We start from the raw sequence: 23914 nt of genomic DNA, 5'->3' as shown, positions 1-23914 counted from the left end.
ATGTTTTGAAATGATGTATATATATATTTTTATTTCCCTGTGATTACTCATCAGATTTAGTCCAGGCTCATAGTACCTGGAATGTGCTGTTCCCACCTTGACAGAGGGACAAACCCATGACAACTGTAAAGTCACCCACCGCTTCACTGTTGGTCATATTAGCTTCAGCCAATGAAAAGCTGCAAAGCGTGGTTGAGAGCAGCCTGTTGTCGCCTTGAAGTAAACTCAGCATAGAATAAAGATCTATTCGTGTCATTTTATTGCTTTGTAATACCAAGTAGATTAAATACTCCGGGCTTTAATAAAGTGAGGTACAGCTTACCAGTTTTAAACAGTAACGTAAAAATACAGTACAGAGCATAAATAAATAATGTCTTTTCGTTTCTAGTCCGATGTTGAAACCCTTAATGCTAATTTATACTTCCTCTTAATCGGAAGGCACACAGAGTTTCTATTCTAATGTCTTATAAGCCCATAAAATCATTTTACAAAGATGTGAGGAATTAAGTCAGAGTAATCACACTGTGTTCCTGACTTAAGTCAGACACCTGTTTCCAAGTCGCACCAGGTCTGTGGACTCTCTGCATTTGCAGAAGAGCTTGAAACAGCTGTGACAAAGCACCCTGTAATCGAAATTAATTTTAATACAGTATTTTGGTTTCTTATGTGCACTTCAATACTATGTTTGTACCTGTGCATTCGAATTTATCTTGTTGAAAGGGGTTGTATGAGCCATCGAGTGACGCACCATCAGAAATATCCTAGGGTATACAGTGTCATTTAAATTTGGATATTCAAGTATTTAAAGAATGCAAAGTTACGTGATATTTCCTGCCTGTTTCCTAGATGTTCTCATATTAAAAATGGACGTTTTTGAAAAGGGAATGTTGAGTTTTTGAAATGAGATTTATCGTTAGAGTCTTACTTCTGTTTTTGAGAGGCTTTTTTTTTTTAAAGCTTCTGTTAAAAGCATGTAAATATTGATGGAATGACGGGAAATCCCCCAGGGCTTTAGGATTACTGAGCGTTCGAAAGGATCCTCACATACCCACTGCTGCCGCTCACTTTTACGGGAGGAAACTTGGTCCCGGAGTGCGCTTTAGAAAGTTTAAGTCGTTCACCTTACTTTTAGCCTACCTCCATATGCATCTCCAGGGAGGGCACGATGGAACTGGGGGAAAAGCCTTTCTAAGCGGAAGGGTTAGTATGAGCTTGACCGGAAGTGCTCACATGGGAGCCACTAGGAACCCTGAGAAGGACGAGTGGACGTACTCAGAGGAGTAGAGGCCGTTGGATTCTGCATTGGGCAACTGGAGCCACACCTGGTCATTTTCTGTGAGCTCCAGGATTGCGCTCCCGGAAGCCTGATCCAAGTAACCTTTGCTGTACTCATCATATGTGTACATCGTGGGCGTGCCGTTCTTATACAGGCCTACCCAAACGTGAGTCCCCTTCACGTGCACGTGGTAGGAGAAATAGTATATTCCCGGGATCTTACAGGTAAAGATTCCAGATCTCGGGTCATAATGCTGCTGCCTGTTGTACAAAATCTCATCAAATGGGATGGGGGCGCCTACTGCTGGGTAAGCTTTAGAGAGAATGACAGTAAAAGCAGACACGGGCATGCCTGTTACCCCATGGTTAGCACTGACAAGAGGCATCCCAGAAAGCCGGGGCCTCTGGCCTGCCTTTGTGAAGCCATCAGGCATGACTGCTTGGCCGGGAGGTCCCGGAGGCCCTGGGGGACCTGGGAGACCAGGTTCTCCACTGTGACCTCTTGGACCAGGAGGACCTGGAGGACCAGTGGGTCCATTGAGGCCCTTGGTTGCTATGCCAGCTGGGCCTGGAGCACCTGGGTTTCCGGGGTCACCCTTAGATCCAGGGAATCCTGGGACACCTGGTGGCCCAATGGGGCCTCTGGTACCTGGTATTCCAGGTTCACCTCTTGGACCTGCCTCACCATTGTGTCCAGGTACTCCTTTAGCTCCTACAGGGCCAACAGGACCTCGAAGACCAGGGGCTCCACCCACTCCAGGATCACCTTTCGGTCCTGGTAACCCTGGGTTACCCTTAGGGCCATTGAGACCTGGTTCCCCAGGATACCCTGTTTTTCCATCTAACCCAGGGGGACCCCTTGCTCCTCTAGCCCCGGGGGGCCCTGCAGGCCCAACCATACCTGTCTCACCTTTAGCACCTGGGATTCCATGGTTCCCTGGGATTCCTTTAGGTCCTTGGGGTCCTATATTCCCAGGGGATCCAGTCAGACCTGGCTCTCCAGGATGACCTGCTGGTCCTTGTTCCCCTTTGGCACCTGGAGCTCCGGGAAGGCCAGCAGGTCCCCTTTGTCCCCTCAAACCTGGCAAGCCTTGTTTTCCAAAGCCAGGAGCTCCTGGAGGCCCAGCTATTCCTGGAGCCCCTGGGTGGCCTTTTTCTCCTGGGATACCTGGCTGACCAGGGGATCCAGTGGCTCCTGGCTTCCCAATGCCTTCTCGTCCTTGCTTCCCAGGAGGACCTTGGGGACCCGGTGGACCCGATGGTCCCATTTCTCCAGGGAAACCCCGGTCACCTTTGATGCCCGGCTGTCCTGGGATGCCATTTTCACCTCTTCTTCCCACTCCAGGGGGGCCAGGGGGTCCTATGGGACCTTGAGGGCCTGGAAGACCCCTCTCACCTGGACGGCCAGGAGCGCCATATCCTGTTTCCCCTTTCTGCCCATTCACACCAGGGGCTCCTGGTGCCCCCTTTTCCCCAGGAAAGCCCCTAGGTCCTGGGGCGCCTGTAAGTCCCTGCTGTCCAGGTTTTCCTGGCACAGAAATTCCAGCTGGGCCAGGGATTCCAGGTGGGCCTGGAGGGCCCCGAGGTCCTGGTAAGCCGGCTGGGCCAATATCTCCTTTGTGCCCATATGGTCCTCTCTGCCCTGGTTTGCCTGGCGGGCCTGGCAGGCCTGGCTTCCCTGGGGCTGATATTCCTGGTGGTCCTGGCAACCCTGGCTCTCCTTGGAGTCCAGGACTTCCATAGCCCGGCTTTCCTGGCGGTCCTGAGGGACCTGGGTGTCCTCGAGGTCCGGCTGGGCCTGGTGGACCAGGAATGCCTTGTTCTCCTCTTACTGGAATCCCTGTAAGACACACCAACACACCACAAAGCGTGAGCAACATTAAAGGCAACTGGAGACTCAAAGCAGGGTGAGGACAGGGTGAGGCAGTGCCCTGTGTTTGGGTGACTTCCACACACACAAAAGTCCTGCATGGGGCTGGACGGTCTGGGTGATGGATTTGTTTACCTACCGAACAGCTTAGAGTTAGACTTGTGATTTTTTTTCAACCCTGATATGTATTTGGGGTTTTTTTTTTCTCCTTTATTGACTTACAAGGGAGGCAAAGAATGACAGGATTTATACATATTACGTTGATGAGGCACATAAAATAGTTTCAAACTGCTGATCAAAACCTAGGAAGTACTTAATCTCCTAAGATGTGGATTCAGTTAACCAAAGCACTGTCCTGACGTGCTAAGTCTAACTTTAGTAACCCCTTATTGAGTGCCTGTGACAGAAGACGCTGTTGAACCACTGATATGAGGAAAGCCGGGAATGTGACCTAGAGATGTAACACGAGATGCTTACTTTAAGATGCACCTCAGTGGTGGGATTTAGCCTTTAGTCTACTAGACATCACCATATACTATGCTGATGATGCTCGTTTCTGCCTGTTGGCTGTAGTCATTGTAAACACCACACAAAGTATTTCTCAGAAATTATATTTGACTAGTAAAGATGACTGTAAAGTTTGCAGATGGTTTTTACTACTTACTCATACAATTTTTACTTAAATTATCTTATTTCATAAGTTTTTAGAAACCTTTAGTTTTTTGTACTGTTGAAAAGCAGTACAAAACATAAAGATCTGTTTATTTTATCTTATGATGTGTTTGTGCATGGTGTGTGTGTGTGTGTGTGTGTGTGTGTGTGTGTATTTTATCTTATGATGTGTCTGTGCATGGTGTGTGTGTGTGTGTGTGTGTGTGTGTGTGTGTATGTGCACACACACGCACACACGCACACTCATGTGTTCTAGATCTCAAAACCAGGCCCTTATAAATGTTTGGTGAGTACTTTACCACTGAGCTATACCTATCACTTTTAGCTAAACTTTTCTAATATGATAAACTCTCTTAAGACTTTAATGACTTAAAAAAGTCAAACTGGAGAATAAAGGATAGTTATTAACAATTCTAAATTATCTTTGACAATACTTTTAAGAATATTATTTGCTTTAGCTGCTGTTGATGTGTAAGTACATTAATTTTTTAACTCTCTCCTATTTAAATTAAACAGCTGGCACTTAAGAGTAATCAGACAACAATAGTTACTAAAATTCTCAAAGATAACTCCTGAGATTAACTTTGGTGTGCGTTCATGATAAGTATGTATAATATTGACACACTTAAAATTGATCAGTATATAAGGGATTTTTAATGGCTTAGAGGAAAATTGTATAGTTTTCAAATGCAGAATTTGCTTCAGCAACTAATTATAAGGATTATTGTTACACAAAAATAATTGTCATGGAATTGTGAAGATATGGGTTTTTGTTTTGTTTTTGTTGTTGTCTTTGTTGTTAAAACAAAGGGGGAAACACATGTTAGGGGAAAGGATAGCACCACTTGACCTCCAGTGACAGGGTAAGGATCTTTGCAGCCTGAACTGTTGTTGCCTTAGGATCCTAAACTCTCAGTGCAAGTAAGAATGGCTTTTGTGAGTGTTTGTGGGAATAGCCATCAGCTTGTTGCTTGTTGTCTGGAAAAGTAAGCGCGGGGCAGCAGACACCCTCAAGATTAGAAGCTACCTTCTCTTCCGGTTCTTACATGTTCAACTGTGCATTGTGACTGGGTAGCTTCCCTACAGCGCAATTGAAAGGGCTTTGACTGATCTCCCCCCCCCCCCTTAGCATGTGCTGAGCAGATTTGCCCTGGGATGGTGTAGGAACTTTCTGAGTTCCTGCTGTCACCCCAGTGTGAGCATGTATGTTTGTTGCAGGACACTGCTGTGCCTGGCATTGGAGAGCAGTGGATGCAATTTCTGTTCATTTTGAAAAAGAGACCAAGGTAGATTGAATAGTTAAACTAGTCGTTTTGGCTTTGTATCTGTTAAGGCGATATTTCCATTTGTTCTGTAAGAACAGTAGGATGCTATGCAGTATGTTTGAGATGGAAAGACAGAAATACTTTTAGCCTTCTCACAGTAGTGCATTTGAGTTTTATGTAACTCAGCAGTTTTTTGTGACACTAAAAGGTATAAGGTACTAAAAAAATCCAGATTTGGCCAGAGTGCTGAACCCATCGCTGCCTGCTTTAAGGTAGATTAAGGTTGTCTTCTATCCATCCCTTCTACCTTTTATCTTCCCTTCAGGTTATCTATATTATGAGGCAGTCAAGAGTATCTCCCATCCTTTTTAAATATTAAGCTGCCTTTCGTGCAACGTCTAAATTCTCTTCTAAAAAAGACATACTTAAAGATTTGATTTTTTTTTTCAAAATCCTTGTCTCCAAAACTCTACCTTTTGAAGCTTACGATGCACACCTTCGCTCAAGACAAAGTATATGGCCAAATTGAAAAATACCTCGGACAAGAAAATCTGAAGATGGTTTACGTTATCAGCCATCACCGAGCCTGACGTTGTAGATGGAATTAGCAAAGATAAGACCTGAGAGTTGCCCTCCCTGACAGACTCTGGTTATTTAGCCTGTACTGGCTCGACACCCTTCACAGTAACAAAGCCAGACAGGTTAGGGATAGATTCCAGAAAAAGATAAGATGTCTCAGGCTCTCCCTGAGAGAGAAGCAGGAGAAGCAACCATCCATGAATATAGCAATAGCTAGACATACACACCCGGCAGATGTAGACACATGTTTAAACTTCACAGCAGCCCTTGGAACTCTGAGCCCAGACAGCTAGAGCAGTTCTGCTTGTGCAGTGAGCGACCCACGGCACTGTACATGAATGTGTAATTACAAGAATTGCTGCTTCCCTTGCCCATTAGGTTTATTGGGGACTGGTTTTATTTGATACCAGTTTTCCTCAATATCTGCAGGCTAGGGTTTTTAAAGCAAATGTTTAAGTAATTAGATACATAAAATTTCTAGTCTATTCAATTGTTTTTAGTTTAAATTAACTTAATTTTATTGAATTAATGTTTCTAGAGTCTGGGTAATCAGTTAATTGTATGAAACCATCATTTGAGAGGGAAAACAATGTGGCCCCATACATAAAAATCTTTGATATTCGTCAGTCTTTCTCTTATACCAACTTCTCCAGGGTGTTATGTTCCTATACTGACCTGTCATTTCTACACATCATTCCGCTGTAATAGTTCAAGCCAATCAAGACTTAAACATAGAATATAAGAACAGACTGGAACTTATTTTGTTAAGGTGCTCATTATTAACGTTATTCAAAGCACCAGTCGTCTGGAAACTAGAACAGAATATACAGTTGAGTTTACCTTTACTCTTTATGGCGTATGGGATGAAGTATTGTGTCTTGGGGCTGGCAAGCGGGCCCTTTATGCCTGTGGGCGTCTGGTACCGTTCAGCATAAAACATTCCCTGAACCAGAGTCAAGGACATTAGCAGCAGAAAGGGGATTTTTGGCAGCATATTTTCAAATAGATCCTGAAAAACAGAAGAGAATAATTACACATAGCCCAATCACTGATCTGTTTTATTTCTGTGATGTTCTATAGCCTGATTCTTTATATAGCTGTCTCATGTTGTTTTTTAATGACTGACCTTTTATATTTAGAATATATTCCATAAAAGGAGGGAAGTTTTTGTTGCATGAATATATATGTCCTGCTAGTTTTGGGAAACTGCTTTGAACTAATACTCTAAAGATAAAATGACACCCCCCCCCACTAAACAGTCTAATTACTAGATGACTATATTAAATAATCCAGAGTCTTTGACATAGCTAGAACTTTCGAGATAAATTGAAATTCACATGAAGGCAAATTCGTACAGTCATTTTTGTTAAGAATGTCTTAAATAGATGAGTACAAATGAACCCATCTGGGTACCTTGTTGTAGAAAGCCACTATTAAAAATCATGCACACACACACACAAAGATATATAATGACAGTGAAGCCTGTTTCCAAGCCAGCTGACAGGGACATCTCCCATTGACCCTCAGTCTAGGCTTACCTGGTGCTGGACGTTCCTGGAGATGTGTGGGGCAGCTTTCTGGCTTCCTCTGCCCAGTGAGCAGTGGATAATGCCCTCCTCATGGCTGCCCTGGAGTATTTATACTGTTTTTCCCTTATTGCATGAAGTTACCCTGAGCCTAAGCTCCTCCCCTCAGGGGCGAGAAGCACTAATTATGGTGGGAAGTCCTATTGGGCAGGCATACAAAATCAGGCTCTTTTCCTTGTTATTCTCATTGAAAAATAAACTCTTTGTCTCCATTATATATTAATAGCTTTAGCTGTGCACCATTTTTTTTTCTGTTTTCCTTTTAGGAGTCCTGACTCCAATGTTGGTTCATGATGGAATGATGATTTGCCCTCTTTATTTTTAAAAAGTATATTCTTGTGTTATTTGACTGAAAATATTTGGTAATATGCAAAAATATGAGACTTATTTTGGGGAGAATATGGATTTAAATCATCATGTTAATCCTTCAGTTATTAGGGAAAAAAAGTTCTGTAAAAATAGCTTACCTAAATGCTTACTAACTTGGGAGACTTAAGCCCAAGGGGAAAAGGGGAAAATGGAGGTATATTCTTTTGCATATCAGGATTTTAGGGAAAGCTCTTAGAAGCTGGTGCATGAAACAGATAACATTAAATATTTCAGATATATTCATATTAAATATTTTAAAAATTTAGAGCAAGTGCAAGACATCTTGGACTTATAACAGTTAGCTGTTCAGTATCCCTGAAGGGTTTGAGGTCTGTGCTCATAGCTACACAAAGGCCAGCAAGTGGCCTTAGACTCTCCTCTAGTTTTCCTTTTACCATATAAATTGAAAAGGCTGTTACCCCGAAAATCCTATTGTGTGTTTACATGAGTTTACTACATTCCTTTCAAGGGGAGAAAAATCCTCAGGCTTCGCCCTTTAAAACTCCAGTGGACTAATGATGCACTTTCCTACAGGGATCTTGAAGCGTCCCAATTAGGCTTTTCTCCCAAAGAAATAAGCTTGGCCTCCATCAGTGCAAGTAGTTGGTCTTCTCTTTCACAGCCATAGAGAACTGTCGTCAGTGTTTCAGGATCCTAAGAAATGCATTTGCAAGTTGCTGAGAGACCAAGTTCTGTGTCCCTGTTCATGCCATCATTCTGGATCTGAGTCGCATCCGCTGTGCAGGTGACCGTGACCGCGCTTGGAGCAAATTCAGTGCACAGTAGGAATATGTCCCTTTATTGCATCTAGCAAGAATTAGAGTAAGAAGGGCCCGTGATTGATTGGTAATCAGAATATTGACTCTTGAGTAGATGACAAAAAGAGTTTGTCCTGTTCATCTTCCTGTCCCTGTTACAGGTCCTTTTTTTGGTGTGTGTTTGAACAAAGCCTTGTACAGCACTTTGTTGAAATATAAGTGCATAATTTATTCTTCCTTTGCCTTCTTTTAAATGTTTTGCTGACTGCCATATTTAGCACTCTACATTATCATGATACTGGAAAGATGGCTTAGCAGTTAAGAGCTCTGACTGCTCCTCCAGAAGACCTTGGCTTGGTTCTCAGTGTGTACATGGTGGCTCACAACCAGTTCCAGGGCATCTGACCCCTTTTTCTGACCTCTTCTGTCATTGTGTGCATGAGGTACACATACATGCACTCAAGAATACACACTTATACATAAATAAATACTTTTAAAACTACATTGTCATATATGTTTCTATGTAGTGTTCACATACGTGTAATAACAGCTTGTTTTTTAGTTTTGCTTTTGCTTGTCAAGGTCTTAGTTATAAAACCCTTCCTACCTAGTTAGCCTGATGCTTCCATATAGTCTAAGCACCTCTCAAACCACAGCAGTCCCCCTGCCTCAGACTCACAAATACTGGGAATACAGAAGTGTACCACCATACCTGGCTTTAAACATAGCCTTTATATCAGTTTAGATTATAAGGAGAACCAGAACACTGATAGTCTAATCTGTATTTTATCTTTTATAAATCATAACAGTTTTTATGGTACTGCAGTTTTATAAACTGGTCTGCATCTGAGAAACCACCATAGGTGAGAGAAGCTATTTTCTTTTCCACCTAGCTCCTTGGAGACTTTCTGAAGCAGGAGGTAGGTAACGGCTGCTCCTCAGGACTAGGATGAAGGCTTTGTAGAAACACAGCTTTCGTAATTTAATATATAGTTACGCCCACACCTGTGCCTACGCTTGAGACTGATACTGGTATCTGGATAGGTATTGTCCCTGTGGATGCTCGGTCGACTAGTCCTCAGCTCTGTAGACTCAGCAGTCTGGCCCTGTGCAGTTTCTCCAGCTGTAATCACTCCTCCTATTTTCAGAACTTCCTTCGTAGCATTCCTACCCATCTGACTTTTCATAACACAACAGAACATTTGATTAGGTTTCTAGTTCACTCTTCTTCTTTTTTGTTTTTTGTTTTGTTTTTTGTTTTTTTTTTTTTTTGAGATATCTTCCTGCCCCCCTTATCAGAATCCATTTCATATTCTAGTAAAGAGGACAAATGATATCGTGCTTGGGGTTGTGTGTCTTCTTGGGGGATATGTTTAAATATCTGTGCATTTTCTCAGTCAGTGTTCTCGAGCTTTGGGAAGCATGGAGTCCAGTTACTGGCAGACTGGATATCCAGCCCTTTCAGCAGGTAACTCCTTACTTCATCGTAACAGGCTTTGTTAGTCACATAGGAAGCACTACCCTGCCCAAAACAGATTGTAGAATCAGAGTATTTGCTGGCCACACCCACGCCTAATTGTGTGTATAGAGCTATTTTTATTCTGGGTGTTTTCTTGTGTTCAGAGTGACTGGTCTGTGGCTTTATAAAGGAACTTATTCTGCATGAAACAGAAGGCCCAGCCCTCTCAGGCCAGGAAGCCCAATGAGGTTTCAATATCAAATATGAATTGCTGTTTTTGCACATGTAGCAGTTAGCTGCCACTACGTGCCCTGGGTCATTCATTCATTCACTTCCCAAATATTTCTTGAATTCCTCTTAAATGTTAGGCACTGGGTAAACACCGTGTGAATAATGCCCCTCCCTGTCCTTGCGGTGTTTGCACAGTGGTCTCAGCCTCTTCCCCACTGCTACAGTCCTGTGGGATATGACAGTTTGCTTAGTTTTTGGAGTTTATTAAGGTACCAAAAGCCCAGCAGTGATGGAACATGTGGCCCAATAGTGTTTTCAATAATTGTCTAATATTAGCTGCCTGATTTTTTTATTATACTTGTGCTCATACTTCAAACTTTATTATAGAAAAATTTGAACTTACCTATAACCAGGGAATGTGTACAGTAAGTACTTTGGTGCCCATCACCTAGTCTGAGCTCATAGTCACCCAGTGTCCCTTCTACCCACCCCAACCTCTCCAGATTTTAGAACAAATCTCATGCGTGGTACCAGTTCATCTGTTCGTATCATAATATATTACTGCAGAAAACATTTTTTTTCTTCTCTCTTTTGGTTTTTCAAGATAAGGTTTCTCCATGTAGCTCTGGCTGGCTGTCCTAGAACTTGCTCTGTAGATTGGGCTGGCCTCAAACCCACAGAGATCCACCTGCCATTGCCTCCTGAGTACTGGAATTAAAGGTATGTAGCACAGATGCTTTTTTAAAAAATGTACTGTTTACTTCTTAGGTACAATATGTACATGTAGAAACTCTGTGTGTGTGTGTGTGTATGTGTGTGTGTGTGTATTTACATATATACATATAAAAGTATATTTGCATACCAGCAGAGATTCACAAGCATGTGTATTATAGACATGTATACATAGTCTCATATCATTTTAAGTGGTAATCCGGTAGTATTTATAAGTTGCTAATAGCTTAGCCCCATCTCTTCTTTCCCACTAGCAGCAGTTGGTTTGTTGAAACACTGAATAGTCTATCCTTGTGCTGCCTTTGCTGGTTGGTCGTTAGATCTCAAGTATGGATGTGACGCAGGTTTGCGATGCGTGCATTCACATAATAGTAAATCACTTCTCTGTCAGGAGCACTTGGCTACTTTAGAAAGAGGGTGTGGTGTCTGTAGGGAGGCCCTCAGTTGCTGTTTGTTTCTGGGGTTATTAGACATGGGTGATTACCCTGATTCATTATTTCATTACAGGTTGTGAAATGCTGGTGTGTGTGTAACTTTTATCATTCCTCTTTTATTTCATCAGCCCAAGTATTTGTATGAAAGGGGAAAAAATTGCCTGGGCCAACGTTTGGTTATCCTGGGACACAGTCTATACAGAGAAGAAAAGGGGAAAGGGGGTGTGTGTTCACCCTTTTGCCTCACTCTAGTGTGTCCAGCAGCAAGCTTTCTTCTTAGCATCCTCCAGTGCTGAGGGCCTGGCCAGTGTTTGTGTGGATGCAAGCTTCATCATAAACTCGGGGACTTAAGTGCATGTCATGCAGTCCATGACAGCTTTATTATTGCTCAGGATTTTCCTCCGTCTTTGGATGGTGCGAGCATCCTCAAATAGGCTCCGGAATCCCTTTGACATCACCTCAGTTCTCTTGTATACTCTTTCCCTTCCAACATTCTGCCCTTTCCTTGACCCAGATCTGAAATAAAACAGTCCTTATAAGGTCGTGGTCTTATTGGGAAATAGAAATTAGAAGTAGAAGTTTGGGTACAGCTGTCTGGGTCCTACAGGTGCCCACTCTTCCTAGATTGGTCATTATTTTGTTATTTCCGGCTATTTCAGTCAACAAAGCTAAAAGCTTCATACATGTGCTGTTGGGCTAAGATGAGCAATATCGTCACCTCATACTTATGCCATTCACATTCAGGACCACAGGATGTTTGTTGAATGAACTCGAGCATGCATCTCTAACTCTTTAATCCCACCCTGAGCACCCTGGCCCTCCTGCAGTGATGCACTGATTCATTGGACTTGTTCTGCAATACTGATCGTTTTCTTATAATAGAATGCCGGTACTCACACTGTGATGCCGAAAACAGCTAAGCTGCTAAACTGATTAATTTTGCAACTCTTTTTACATTTTCCAGAAGATCTGTGAAGCCAACTGACTGTGTTAAAACTTCCATTGCAATAGTTCCTATGGAGCCAGCACTGCTGCCCACTCAGCTCACTGCTCCGTTTGTTTTGGTTTAGCCCTGTTTCACGTTTGCCCTGAACTTTCCTGTAATATCTCCATTTCTTCTGGAATGCTGTGAAAATCCAGCATGAGGGCAGCAGTTCTGCATTGGCTAAACACTGCCAGCCATCACCAATTTCTAGCGACCAAAGTAAAGACAGATGATGCACAAACCCCCTGACTTGTCTTTCAGGAGCTGGAATGAGCTCAGCTCTGGCACATACTGCTGATTTCCCAGCCCAGATCTGTAAAGCAAAGATTGCTATAGGCATTATAACCTCAGTGGCCCACCTAGCCTCTTTGTGTGTTTGTGTGTGTGTGTCTGTGTGTGTGTGTCTGTCTATGTGTCTCTCTGTGTCTGTATCTGTGTGTGTCTGTATCTGTGTGTGTGTCTGTGTGTGGTGTCTCACCCAAGTACACATACAGAGGCACACCAAGTGTCTTCTTCTGCTACTCCATCTGATTTTTTGAGCAAAGGTCTTTCTTTCACTGAGCCTGCAGCTCCCTGGTGGTCAAGCCTCAATGACCTGACCTGCCTGTCTCAGTTCAACCTCTCACCTCACCACTCAACACACACAGGAGCTAAAATTACAGACATGTCTCTCCCACTTGGATTTTTATAAGGTGGGGGAATCCAAACTCAGGTTCTCATAATTGAGAGACAGAAACTTTATCAGCTGAACCATCTCTCCAGGCCTTTTCAAAAACTAATGTATCCTCTTGTAAACAATTCATTCCTTTATTTTCTCTTATATTTTATGTTTTTGTGTAATTGTTTATCATGAAACCCATATATATACAGCAATGATCCCGACTCCTTTTTTTTACAGTTTCATAGCACTCCACTTTATAGCTGGACCATGTGTTTTCCACCATCACCTAGCTTGTTATCTCTTGTCATTTGTATTTTTTCTTGTTAAAACAAATATTTCTTCAGTGAGCAACTTTGTGTATGTAAATATTTTTTGTCTGGATATCTTTGGAAGAGAATCTTAAACTTTGGATGCATGGGGTCAGAAAGGAAAAACAGGTACACAACCTTCTCAGACAGCATCAGATTCCCCTTCATCAATGCTGGACCATTATGCAATTCCCACAAGTGCTATTTCTGCTTATTCACAGCCTTACAAACACAATGCGCTGTCTGTTATTGATTGTTTGGGTTTTGACCCACCTTAGGACTAAAAACTGCAGTTTGATCTAGTTGTAGTTCTATACATCTTACAAGAAGAACATATGGTTTGGGCCATGTCTCTTTCTTGCCCCTCTGTGATGCATCCTTAGGACGTTCCCTTGATGTTCAGAGCTTTCTCTTAAGGTGTATATCATTTTGGTTCTGAACAGTATGATTCTCTTACAGACTATAAGCTGTGGAGGGCATGGAGAGCAAAGGTCATGCCTGGGGAACAGGTATTTTCCTTCCCTAGGTGGAGAGACTAGCTTGCCTGTTCCTCTTGTATGGGTTTAGTGTCTGAAGGGAACAGTGCTGGTGACAGGCTGTGCCTCACTCCCTTACTCAACAGGATACTGGTGTTCCGTTCCTTCTTACATCATCTTTTTCCCAGTGGGAATGGTAAATGCACCCAGAAGTTCAGTTAGGGACCTGTGGGACCCACGGCTTTCACTGCCACTGAGTCATGCCACATTCCTCTTTATTTAAAAAAAAAAAATGTGAAGGGACTTTTGTTGGTGCTGTGACGGAGTCAGAAGCTCAGAATGATCTGTTTGTGTGTAAACAGTCTAATGTGGTTTTGTGGTTAGATAGCTGCTGAGGGCTTGGAAAGAGACGCTCATGCATAAAAACAGGTGTTTGTGAAAACCTCCTGGAACCTCAGGTCAGGTCAAAACATACCGAGCATCATTTTAGAAGTTTGGACAAAGGCTTTATGTTTTATTTTATTTTCTGTTATACTACACTTAAATCGCCCGTTATTTATGGTAAGCCCCTCATGGTTTTGTACCTGCCACTTAATGACATCAGTTTCTTTCCATGACTTGATTGAGTTAAAAATACAGAGCTTACTGGCCCCTCACCTCAAATCCTCAGGCTGCCCAGTGCCTCCACAGCCACCCAGACTTTCCTCACACAGTGTCTGCCAACTTGCAGCGTTATGGGCATCATGGGGCGGCACTTAACTGACTCTCTGTGCCCTGGGTTTGTTATGCTTCAGAACAAATGCACCGCTGCCCGTAGGTCACAAAGTATCTGTTGGTCCCTGAGACCTATACACTTTGCATGGCAACACAGAACACCAAGAAATTCAGCCTGGACACTCATAATTCCTCAACTTACTCCTGAGTGCAAAGCGATCTCAGAGATCTCTGCTTCATTAATACTGGGGTCTTCTCTGTTTAGCCAGACAACTTTGTTGCCTTGGTAACACACCTCCACTCCTGCAGGTGAGCAACTGAAGGTCAGTGGTTCTCAACCTGTGGGTCTTACATTGTGATTGGTAACAGTAGCGAAATTGCACTTTTAAAGTAGCAGTGAGAATAATTTTATGCTTTTGCGTGACAACTTAAATTGTATTAAAGGGTCTCAGCATCAGGAAGGCTACCAACCACTGCTTCAGCTGAAAACCTTTCCTGCAGTCTCCGGCCAGTCTTTTGGCATATGATTTCCTCACTGGCAAATACATAAACACCTGCTTGCTTTAATTCACATTTTAAAGGTAATTCCTACTTAGAGAAAAGAACCAAGAAAATAAAATTCTTCTGCCTCAGAGATAATAACGACTTTACCCTGATGAATTTTTTTAGACATTGTGTCAGTTATCTCTAGTCCCTTAAAAGTGGAAATAACACAATACCTTTGATAACAAGAAGGCGGACAGAGACAGGTGAACAGAGTGTGGCCTAATCGTGTCTTCTCTTACTTTTACTTATAGATACTTTGAAATGTGAAGTGAAATATGAATAAAGGGTAGGGTCAGTTTTCTGGGATGGTTACCTTTGCCTCTCTGCTGCTTTCTGCTCCTGAGATAGCTCTGGAGTGCCTCCAGCTATAGACATTCCTCTCCCTGAGGTCGCACCCAACCCACCTTCCAGACCGTGAGATAATGTTTCCTTATCATACACATACTCTGCTGAGTGTGACTCAAGGAAGGTTGCCATTATTGGAACACTCTTTCTCCACAAGTCCCCAACTGAGGAGAGACGCTGGCCAGAAGCTCCAAGAGAGGAACTATGAGCTTTAGACCAGACTTCAGTATTTACTGGGTGTAGGCAGTTTCTCTCACACTTGTAGGCCTTCAAAGGTGGAGTCACTTGCACTGTGCTGTTTCGTATTAGAGCTTGTTCTCAATGTCACACTTAAAACAGTGTGATTATGTGTCAACAACAGCCTGGAGAGCCGTTTTCACAAAGAAGTTATAGCTGTTCAAGTGACTGACCCTCAGATTCCTCTGTTAGCTGCTAGGTTATAGTCTCAGAGTTGGGTTTTCTGGTGGTAGTTCTCAGTCAGCCAGTCATGATGGGGACTTAGATGTAAGAGGGTTGGTGGAAGTGGGGAGCTAAAATAGAACCAAGACAAGAAATAAAGACAAGGAAAGGAAGGAACAAGGAAGGAAAGGAAAGACAAGGCCTGATGAAGTCCAACTCCCAGCACCCACTTAAAAAGCCTGCAGTGGTCTGCTTTCCTGGTGCTGGGGAGGACGGGAGGATCCCTGGGGCTTGCTGGGCAGCCAGATTAGCCAACATGGCAAAGGCTGGCAATGGCGCCAGGTTCAGTGAAGGATTCTATCTCGAAGAACTGAGGTGGTCAAGTCTTTGATGGTTAAAGGACTATCTTTAAATGTCTCAGAACCCTAACTGCCAATAAAGATTAACAAATAACTTTTTAGTCGAGGCTGTCCTTCATTCCCCACCCCCACACCCCCTTTTTTTTTTCATCTATCTTAATCTCATTTACTTAGGGCACTGAGCCATTTGGTGTCTTGATGCAGTAAGATAAGATTCCCAGCAGCATTTGATCCTTCTGGGCTCACAGCTCCTTGTCTGTGGGAAATGCGTGACCTTTAAAAGCAGGAGATATTATTAGTTGAGAAGTGAGTATCTAGTAGATGGTTTAGAATATTAGTCTTTTAAAAATGAAAAACCTAAGAATCACACTCAGAGTCACTGAAAAAAATTGACATTAAAATGCAAATCTTTGCCGGGCAGTGGTGGCGCATGTCTTTAATCCCAGCATTTGGGAGGCAGAGGCAGGCAGATCTCTGAGTTCGAAGCCAACCTGGTCTACAGAGTGAGTTCCAGGACAGCCAGGGCTACACAGAGAAACCCTGTCTCGAAAAAAAACAACAAAAAAGCAAATCTTGAGAACCAAAGATCTGCAGTTAGTGCTGTTCCTGTGTCAAGTGGTGAAGCCACGGCTCTGCGTGCTCACTGCGTAGGGATGCTTTTGATGACAACACTGATAGAACAGCTCTGACGTTGTTCATGACCTCCGGAGAGCACCCATCTCATGACTCCATCCACATCTTCTGGTCGGCAGTAGCAGAGCCCTAGGGTACCTGTTACCCACAAAAAGTGTGTTCCTGCAATAGTATCGTCTCCCATTAACATCTTAGGTAATGTGTCGTTCCATCTGTCAGTGAATAATGTAACTTCTCTTACCAAGGAACTGTTTACAAGTTATATTTAAATACGATTTTTTTGTCTTTCTTGGGGTGGTTGGTTGTTTGGTTGGTTGGTTTTGGTTTCTGAGACGGGGGTTTTTCTATATAGCCTTAGCTGTCCTGGGACTTACTCTGTAGACTAGACTGGGACTCAAAATCAGAGCTCCTCTGGCCTCTGCCTCCCAAGTGCTTGGATTAACAGCATGTAACACCACCATGCCTGTCAAATTCTTAAATTTCCTATACTTTATTTCAACTGGAAACAAAAAACTTTTATTGAAATGCATTAGGGCATTTAGCCAGTCGATCAGTATACCTATGCCTGGTCATGCTTGCAGTAAATGCCTTCTTTTAAAGAATTCCAGCACTCTCGAGCCGTCAGACCTGTATGTATCTGTTACACAGTTACTATTCTGTCTGGGAATGTGGTGAGAACACATCAAGTCGACTTTGTTAGTATAGTTTAAAAAATGGTGAGTGTATTTTAAAATATATACTCTTCCCTTAGTAGCCACTTCCCCCATGCCACAATCTGCAGATGTTCGGGTCTCTATCATAATATTATATGTGTGCACAGTGTACTTCCAGGAATATATGTGTGTGTCCGTGCGCAGGCGTGGAGGCTGTTGCTAGATATAGATAGATCTACATCTATACATAGGTCTATATCTCTACATAGGTCTGTATCTATACATAGACCAGGGAGGGTCTCATGTATTCCAAGTACATGTTCTACCATGGAGCCACAACTCTTTCTCATAGTGCTGTTTAGTTATCATGTCGTTCTGAAAATGCCTACTATCTAGATGTTATGAGATAGTTGCTGCACAATCTCATTTAAAGAGTAATGAGACAGACAAACACAGTTTGTAGTATTTACTGCAGACACATAGTTTCCTGAAATGTTTTGATTCACAGCTGAGTGTACAGATGGCGTGGCCCAAACAAAATAACATGCTGAAAGCTATGGCCATCATTGCTCTACATTAAATCTCTGGAATCTTCTTATCCTAAATATCTGCAGTTCTGTCCCCTTTGGTCTACACCCTCTCCATTCCCCGCCTTCCAGGCACTACAAACCTCCACTGCAGTCTCTTTCCCTTGTTTGACATCTTGAGGTTGACTTTCTTAAGTTCCACCTCTAAATGACGTTATGCAGTCTCTGTCTTTGTGTGCCTTGGTTTATGTTACTCAACATAATGTCCTCCAGGTTTGACCATGTTGACGAAGATGACAGACTTTTCTTCCTTTTTAAGAAAGTCAAGTATATGCTATTGAATACATAGATGCTTTTCAACTTACAAAAGGATTATAACTCAACCCAATAAACTTAGCATAAGTTGAATATATCATAAACCTCTAGTATGCTTTATAATACTTTTATTCTTTGTGTGTGTGTGTGTGTGTGTGTGTGTGTGTGTGTGTGTATGTGTGTGTGCCATGACACATGGGTAGAAGTTAGAAGACTACTTTCCTGAGTTGGTTCCCTCCTTCCACCTTATTTTTAGGTGGGTTCTGTCTAAGCTGGCCTGCAAGCTTTCTGAGCAGCAGACTTCGAGTGCCTGGATGATCAATGCGCACCACTGTATTCTGCATTTTCATGTGGATTTGGAGCATCACGTCCAGGTTACCAGGCTTTCCTGGGAAACCTTTTACCCGCTGAGCCATCCTTCAGCACCCAAATGCACTGAGTCTCCCTAGAGCACAGTGTCACCGTGTCATACATAGTAGTTTCCCCCTTTGACCTCCTGATGCACATTAATGCTCTCTGCCCAACATCTCCCGACGGCCCCGTGTCACACATCCCAAACCTAGGTAAAAAGAAGTATTCAAGCTGCGTTTGCCTTCACACCGTCATGGACTTGAAAGAACTTGCGTTGAACTATCATCAGTTTTTCTTGCTGGCAATTCAGCATCCTGATAAGCTGCATATTTTGGTGTTTGGTATATAATATTAAGACAGCTAATCACTTCATGGTTGAGTTTGGAAAGTCAGTTAATCAATAAAATTCATTATAGAAATTTGTTCCATTGTAATCATATAAAAGAAATGAATCCTAAGTGTTATTAATTGCAGCAACCAGTAGTGCTGGTTGACGTTTTTTTCTCTAACAATTTAACATGCTATTGTTAATTGACCTCTTAACCTATAAAAATGGAAGTCTGCACAGGATATCGCAAGTCTTTTTACAGTTTGATCAAGGATTTAAGCAGACATTAGAACTATTATTATTATTATTATTATTATTATTACTATTAATTATCATTAGGAGAATTTTGTTTGTTTTGAGACAGGGTTTCTCTTTATAGCCCTGGCTGTCCTGGAACTCACTTTGTAGACCAGGTTGGCCTCAAACTCAGAAATCTGCTTGTCTCTGCCTCCTAAGTAGATTTTTTTTATCATGAATTTCTACATTCATTGCTAGGTGCATATGGTCATTTATTATGTCAGTGATAGTTAATGCTTGTGTATTATTTCAGTCTGAACTAATTCTGACTGAATTAGTTTTCCTTTAAATACTCGGTCTTATGTAACTGCAATCCTTTTCATAATAGAAAACACATAAACAAGTACATTCTTGTACTATTAGCATGTGAACTTTAAGGAGGGCGTCGGCTTGTATTTGTATATACCAAGCTGCTAAATATATTAATTTGTTTATTGGGCTTGTCTGTCCTGGTTTTCTATATTACCTAAATAAGACTCCAAGTTTAGAACGCAAATATTTGTGTGTATTTATATTAACCTTGACTTCCAATAAAGTAGTAACTAGGTTGTTAGAATTTTATTTGTAGTCTACAGCCAGACTTGGAGCAACTATTTTTAAGACTGCAGAGCAGGAATGGTGATGACCAGTGTCGTCATCCACTGATGACTTTACAGCTCTTTCTCCTTGTCTCAGTCAAAAACATGTGTGACAGGGATATGAAACCTCAAAATGGTGTTGACTATACTGCATACCACTTTTTGTTACCGTTACTGTATTTGTTTTGAAACATGCTTGTTGCCAGTGGAGAGGTGCAGAGGAAAAGAACTCATCCAGGATGTGCTGCTGAAATTCTTTTAGGGTCAGTGAATATGCCAAGTAGAGTTCTGATTGACAAGGAGGACATGCAGTGCTCTTTAAGTTTAATACAATAGGGAAAGTATGCAGTATACAGGCTTGAAGCATCGCACTAGATGATAAATGCTATAATGCATAAAAACGATCCCTCTTACTATTTAAAATTTCATCCTTGGCAAAACGTTATATTCTAAAAGTCAAATAACTGCGGATTACTGATGCTGCCAAATACGTTTGTCTGGAAAGGTGAGCTGTGATAGAGTAGTTGGCCTCTCAACCATCCCCCAATCAGAGTGTAGTATTCTCCGCTGGGAAATTCAAACATTAAAATTAGTGCCATCAAATCGTTAGTGAAAAAAGAAATGGTGACTTTCTCTGTTCCTACATTAAGAAAAGAGATTTGTTATGTCATCATTTCTGGGCAGTCACAAGCTGTCACACTAAAATTTAAGGACTATGTTAAGTTGCAGCGTAACTACAGGAAACAATAAGATGCAGGGAACATATTAACTCCTCCTTTTAGGAGGGCACTTGGGTGAACGGAGGCAGGAATGGGAGGGGTTCTTATTCTTAGTCGTACACCAGTCTTTATCATGTAAGTATTGTATTAAGAACAAGTATAATCTATGCCCACAAACATATTTTTAAGAATTCTTTTAATATAAACCAAAAAATAAAGAAAATAGTATGTCTTTATTGGCATTTGACATACATGCCATTCAAATATTTCCTTCTTTTATTTCATTTGAATGCAGTAATAGACAGTGTTCCTATAATTCTATTTACCATGTATTTTCACACTAATCCAGCTCCATTTTGCATGTTATGGGCTTTTGCTAGGAATCCTTGCTTTCATTCTCTTCTCTGTGTGGCCGGGTTAACAAATATCACTACAACAGTTTATGATGCATCTGTTTTCAGGGCGTTGTCCATGTAGTAAACTGATCAGTTACTAAATGAATTTTGTGTACTTTATTTTTTTAATTTGTAATTCATTTTATTTTGTTGGCTCTTTGTAGCCCTGGCTATCCGGGAACTCACTATGTAGACCAGACTGCCCTTGGGCACCACCGACACCCATCCTAAACTGATTTAGAAATGGTTTGGTTTCCTTTTTGACCTGTCGTAAAGGACTTGAGCACAATGATGTTTAATATTTGCTTCAGAATGAAATTTGCTTAAGAGCACTGACTGTTTTAAAACTGCATTTCAAGTGACTTGTTTCATTAACAGTTATTCACCTAAGAAAAGCAAAAGGAAGCACGTGACCCCGGTGTTTCGGATACAACTTCCAGTAGCCAGTTCGTAGTTTCTGCTGCTGAAGACACTCAGACATCTCTTTCAGGGCTGGGCAGTGACTGCACTTCTCAGACTTTACCTGACCTTTGGATTCTTCACTCACGTTTCACGTTTCTCAGATTTTTTTCTTTCTTTAGGGCAAGTGTGTAATCCATAGACAAACACTGGGGACGTTAAGTAAAGAAGGTTCTCAAAAGTATATTTTACCTGGCAGGACATTTAGGGTAATTAAACATTTGGTCCACAGTTTGAAGGTGTGGATGATATTATTAGCAAATTCAAGAGGATTTTAAATTTTAAATGAAGAGCTTTTCTATCATTACCAGTGCGGGTATCCTTTCATGATTGCAGTTTTCCAGCTATTTTAATGCACTAACTTAGGCTTCTTCCCACTGTATCAGACAGGAAGTCAAGTAGACGCTGGGTCGACTCTGCGTTTTTAGGATTAGAGTCTTCTAAATTATTTCCATGCCCGTGTTAACAGAACGCTGACCTTGTCAAGGCTACTTTAGTAGGGTAAATAAGTGGAGTCTGAGATGGAGCTTTCAAAAGCACTATGGTGTCTGAAGAGTGGGGGGAGTATCGCTGCTGGTTTTTACAAAGGTGACCCAAAGGACAGCTGTCCTGAGATTCTAGACTTTGGAGAATGAGTTATTTTCCACAAGAGTCTGAATGCCTGGTGCTGAAACAGAAGCGAAAAGGAACAAGTTGAAACTGTCGACTTGCCAAATCAGAACAGAGACTGAGGAAGAGCTGCGGGTGTGACGCCTGCGTGCAAAATTATCCATGAAAGAGCCTTGCGATCAGACGGAAGGGTCAAACAGCGGCCTCATTTTATAAAGATGAAAAATGTAGATGGTATTTGACTTGCACAGAAATTCAGGATTTAGACTCCTGGCTTTTACCTGGTGTCTCATGGCTCCATTTCCTGTTCCAGTCCCAGGTACAGCTGAGGGAACTGGAACATTGTTGTTCCTTTATTCCCTCCTACAGCTCTCCTCAGCGATCACCTCTAAGATGTTGTGGAGGACTTGAAAGAAAGCTTGTGGCCCTTGTGCATTGAAGCCCAAGTACAAGCTACAAGGAGCAGTTTTGTTAGGCCTGGTAAAGAGACTACCCTTTTTCAAAACACTATCAGGCTGAACCTAACTGAGTTTTTCACAAGAATGACTTGATTAGATGGGTTGTTGTTGTTGTTGTTGTTGTTGATGTTGTTGTTTTTTAAAAAAATCTTCTGGCTACAATATGGGGAACATACTGAGGAATCCCTGAGTAGAGAGGATGGTGTCTTAGAAGAGGCTGGAGGATGAGGCTAAAGAGAGAGGAGTTGCTCTTAGGTCCTCTCCTTGTCTTCACAGGTTCAAGTATTAGCACAGAATGGTGTCTGGTAAGAGTATTTTGATTTTATGTTGTTTGCTCTTGGTGCTGTCTGACATTGCACCTTTAACAGATTACTTGATGTAAATCTGGAGAGATGTAGTATATTGTATGTCTAGTGATTGGCAATTTTGCTTGAGAATGATACTTAAGTTCCTGTGTAATATTTACAATATTCCTTTTGAACATTGCCTATCTTGAGTTAGATGTGTGTTTAGATTGATAATCATAAGTATTTCATGCTGTGTAGTGTTATGGCTTAATAAATCAAAGAATGATAAGATGGCATTGGAAGATGTTAGAGCATGTAAAAGTGTTATCTTGTCAGTTGAATCCTTAACATCTCCACGTTCATATGACTTTCTGAATTCACTCAGGGATTAAAATTTTCATTTTCTAATTACATTATTTTCAACTTGATCAGCTCCCTGTTTGCCTCAAATAAAGATGAGCGTCCTAGCTTCGGTGTCTGCACCATCACCTGTACGGCCTGTTCCTCCAACCGGGGCCTCATCTTCAAAGGCTCTGTGGCTTACTCAGAAAGGTGACCTTCTTCCTGCATCACACATGGATGTGCAATCCAATGCTTGTTTTTCTTAGGTAATTTCTTTTCAAAATAAATTACAGAGGAAGTAAATCCTTTTTTTTACACTGGTTTTGAGTGACACTAAGAAGTTCTTAACCTGTAGGTCATGACCGATTGGGGGGTAAAATGACCCTTCATTACTATTCATAACAGTAGCAAATTTACAGTTATAAAGAAGCAATGAGAAATTTATGGTTGGGAGTCACTGCAACATGAGGAACTGTGTTAAAGGGTCACAGCATTAAGAAGGTTGAGAGCCACTGCATTAGATAATTATTTGGTTAAAAAATATTTGTAGACCAAAAATTTTATTCTGTGTATTTTATGATTTATTTAGATATATTGAGCACATACATACTATTCCTTATTTAAGTTCATTAACATTGAAAAGATAAGGAGAAAGGGGGCAGCCCTGTCTAGTCCCTGATTTTAGAGGGATTGCTTCAAGTTTCTCTCCATTTATTTTGATGCTGGCTACCGGTTTGCTGTATATTGCTTTAACGATGTTTAGGTATGGGCCTTGAATTCCTGTTCTTTCCAAGACTTTAAGCATGAAAGGATGCTGAATTTTGTCAAATGCTTTTTCAGCATCCAATGAAATGACCATGTGGTTTTGTTCTTTGAGTTTGTTTATGTAGTGGATTGCATTGATGGATTTCCGTATATTGAACCAACCCTGCATCCCTGG

At 41.7% G+C, this 23914-nt stretch overlaps 2 protein-coding genes across 5 annotated transcripts in view; one reads left to right on the top strand and one right to left on the bottom strand.

Annotated features, from left to right (window-relative positions):
- The window catches only part of Nt5dc1 (5'-nucleotidase domain containing 1), a 113036-nt gene that overhangs the window by 21412 nt on the left and 67710 nt on the right, over positions 1–23914 (top strand). The window lies entirely within an intron of this gene.
- Positions 994–6655, bottom strand: Col10a1 (collagen type X alpha 1 chain). The gene is made up of 2 exons (XM_052162995.1): positions 6502–6655; positions 994–3115 (listed from the first exon to the last, which is right to left on the bottom strand). Exons 1-2 carry the CDS (start codon positions 6653–6655, stop codon positions 1227–1229), a joined length of 2043 nt encoding a protein of 680 aa, XP_052018955.1. The 3' UTR covers positions 994–1226.

The sequence above is a fragment of the Apodemus sylvaticus genome, chromosome 19 (assembly GCF_947179515.1).
Source record: "Apodemus sylvaticus chromosome 19, mApoSyl1.1, whole genome shotgun sequence".
Taxonomy (NCBI): domain Eukaryota; kingdom Metazoa; phylum Chordata; class Mammalia; order Rodentia; family Muridae; genus Apodemus; species Apodemus sylvaticus.
The sequence above is the reverse complement of the archived record's forward strand: the minus strand, read 5'-3'. Positions and strand labels throughout refer to the sequence as shown.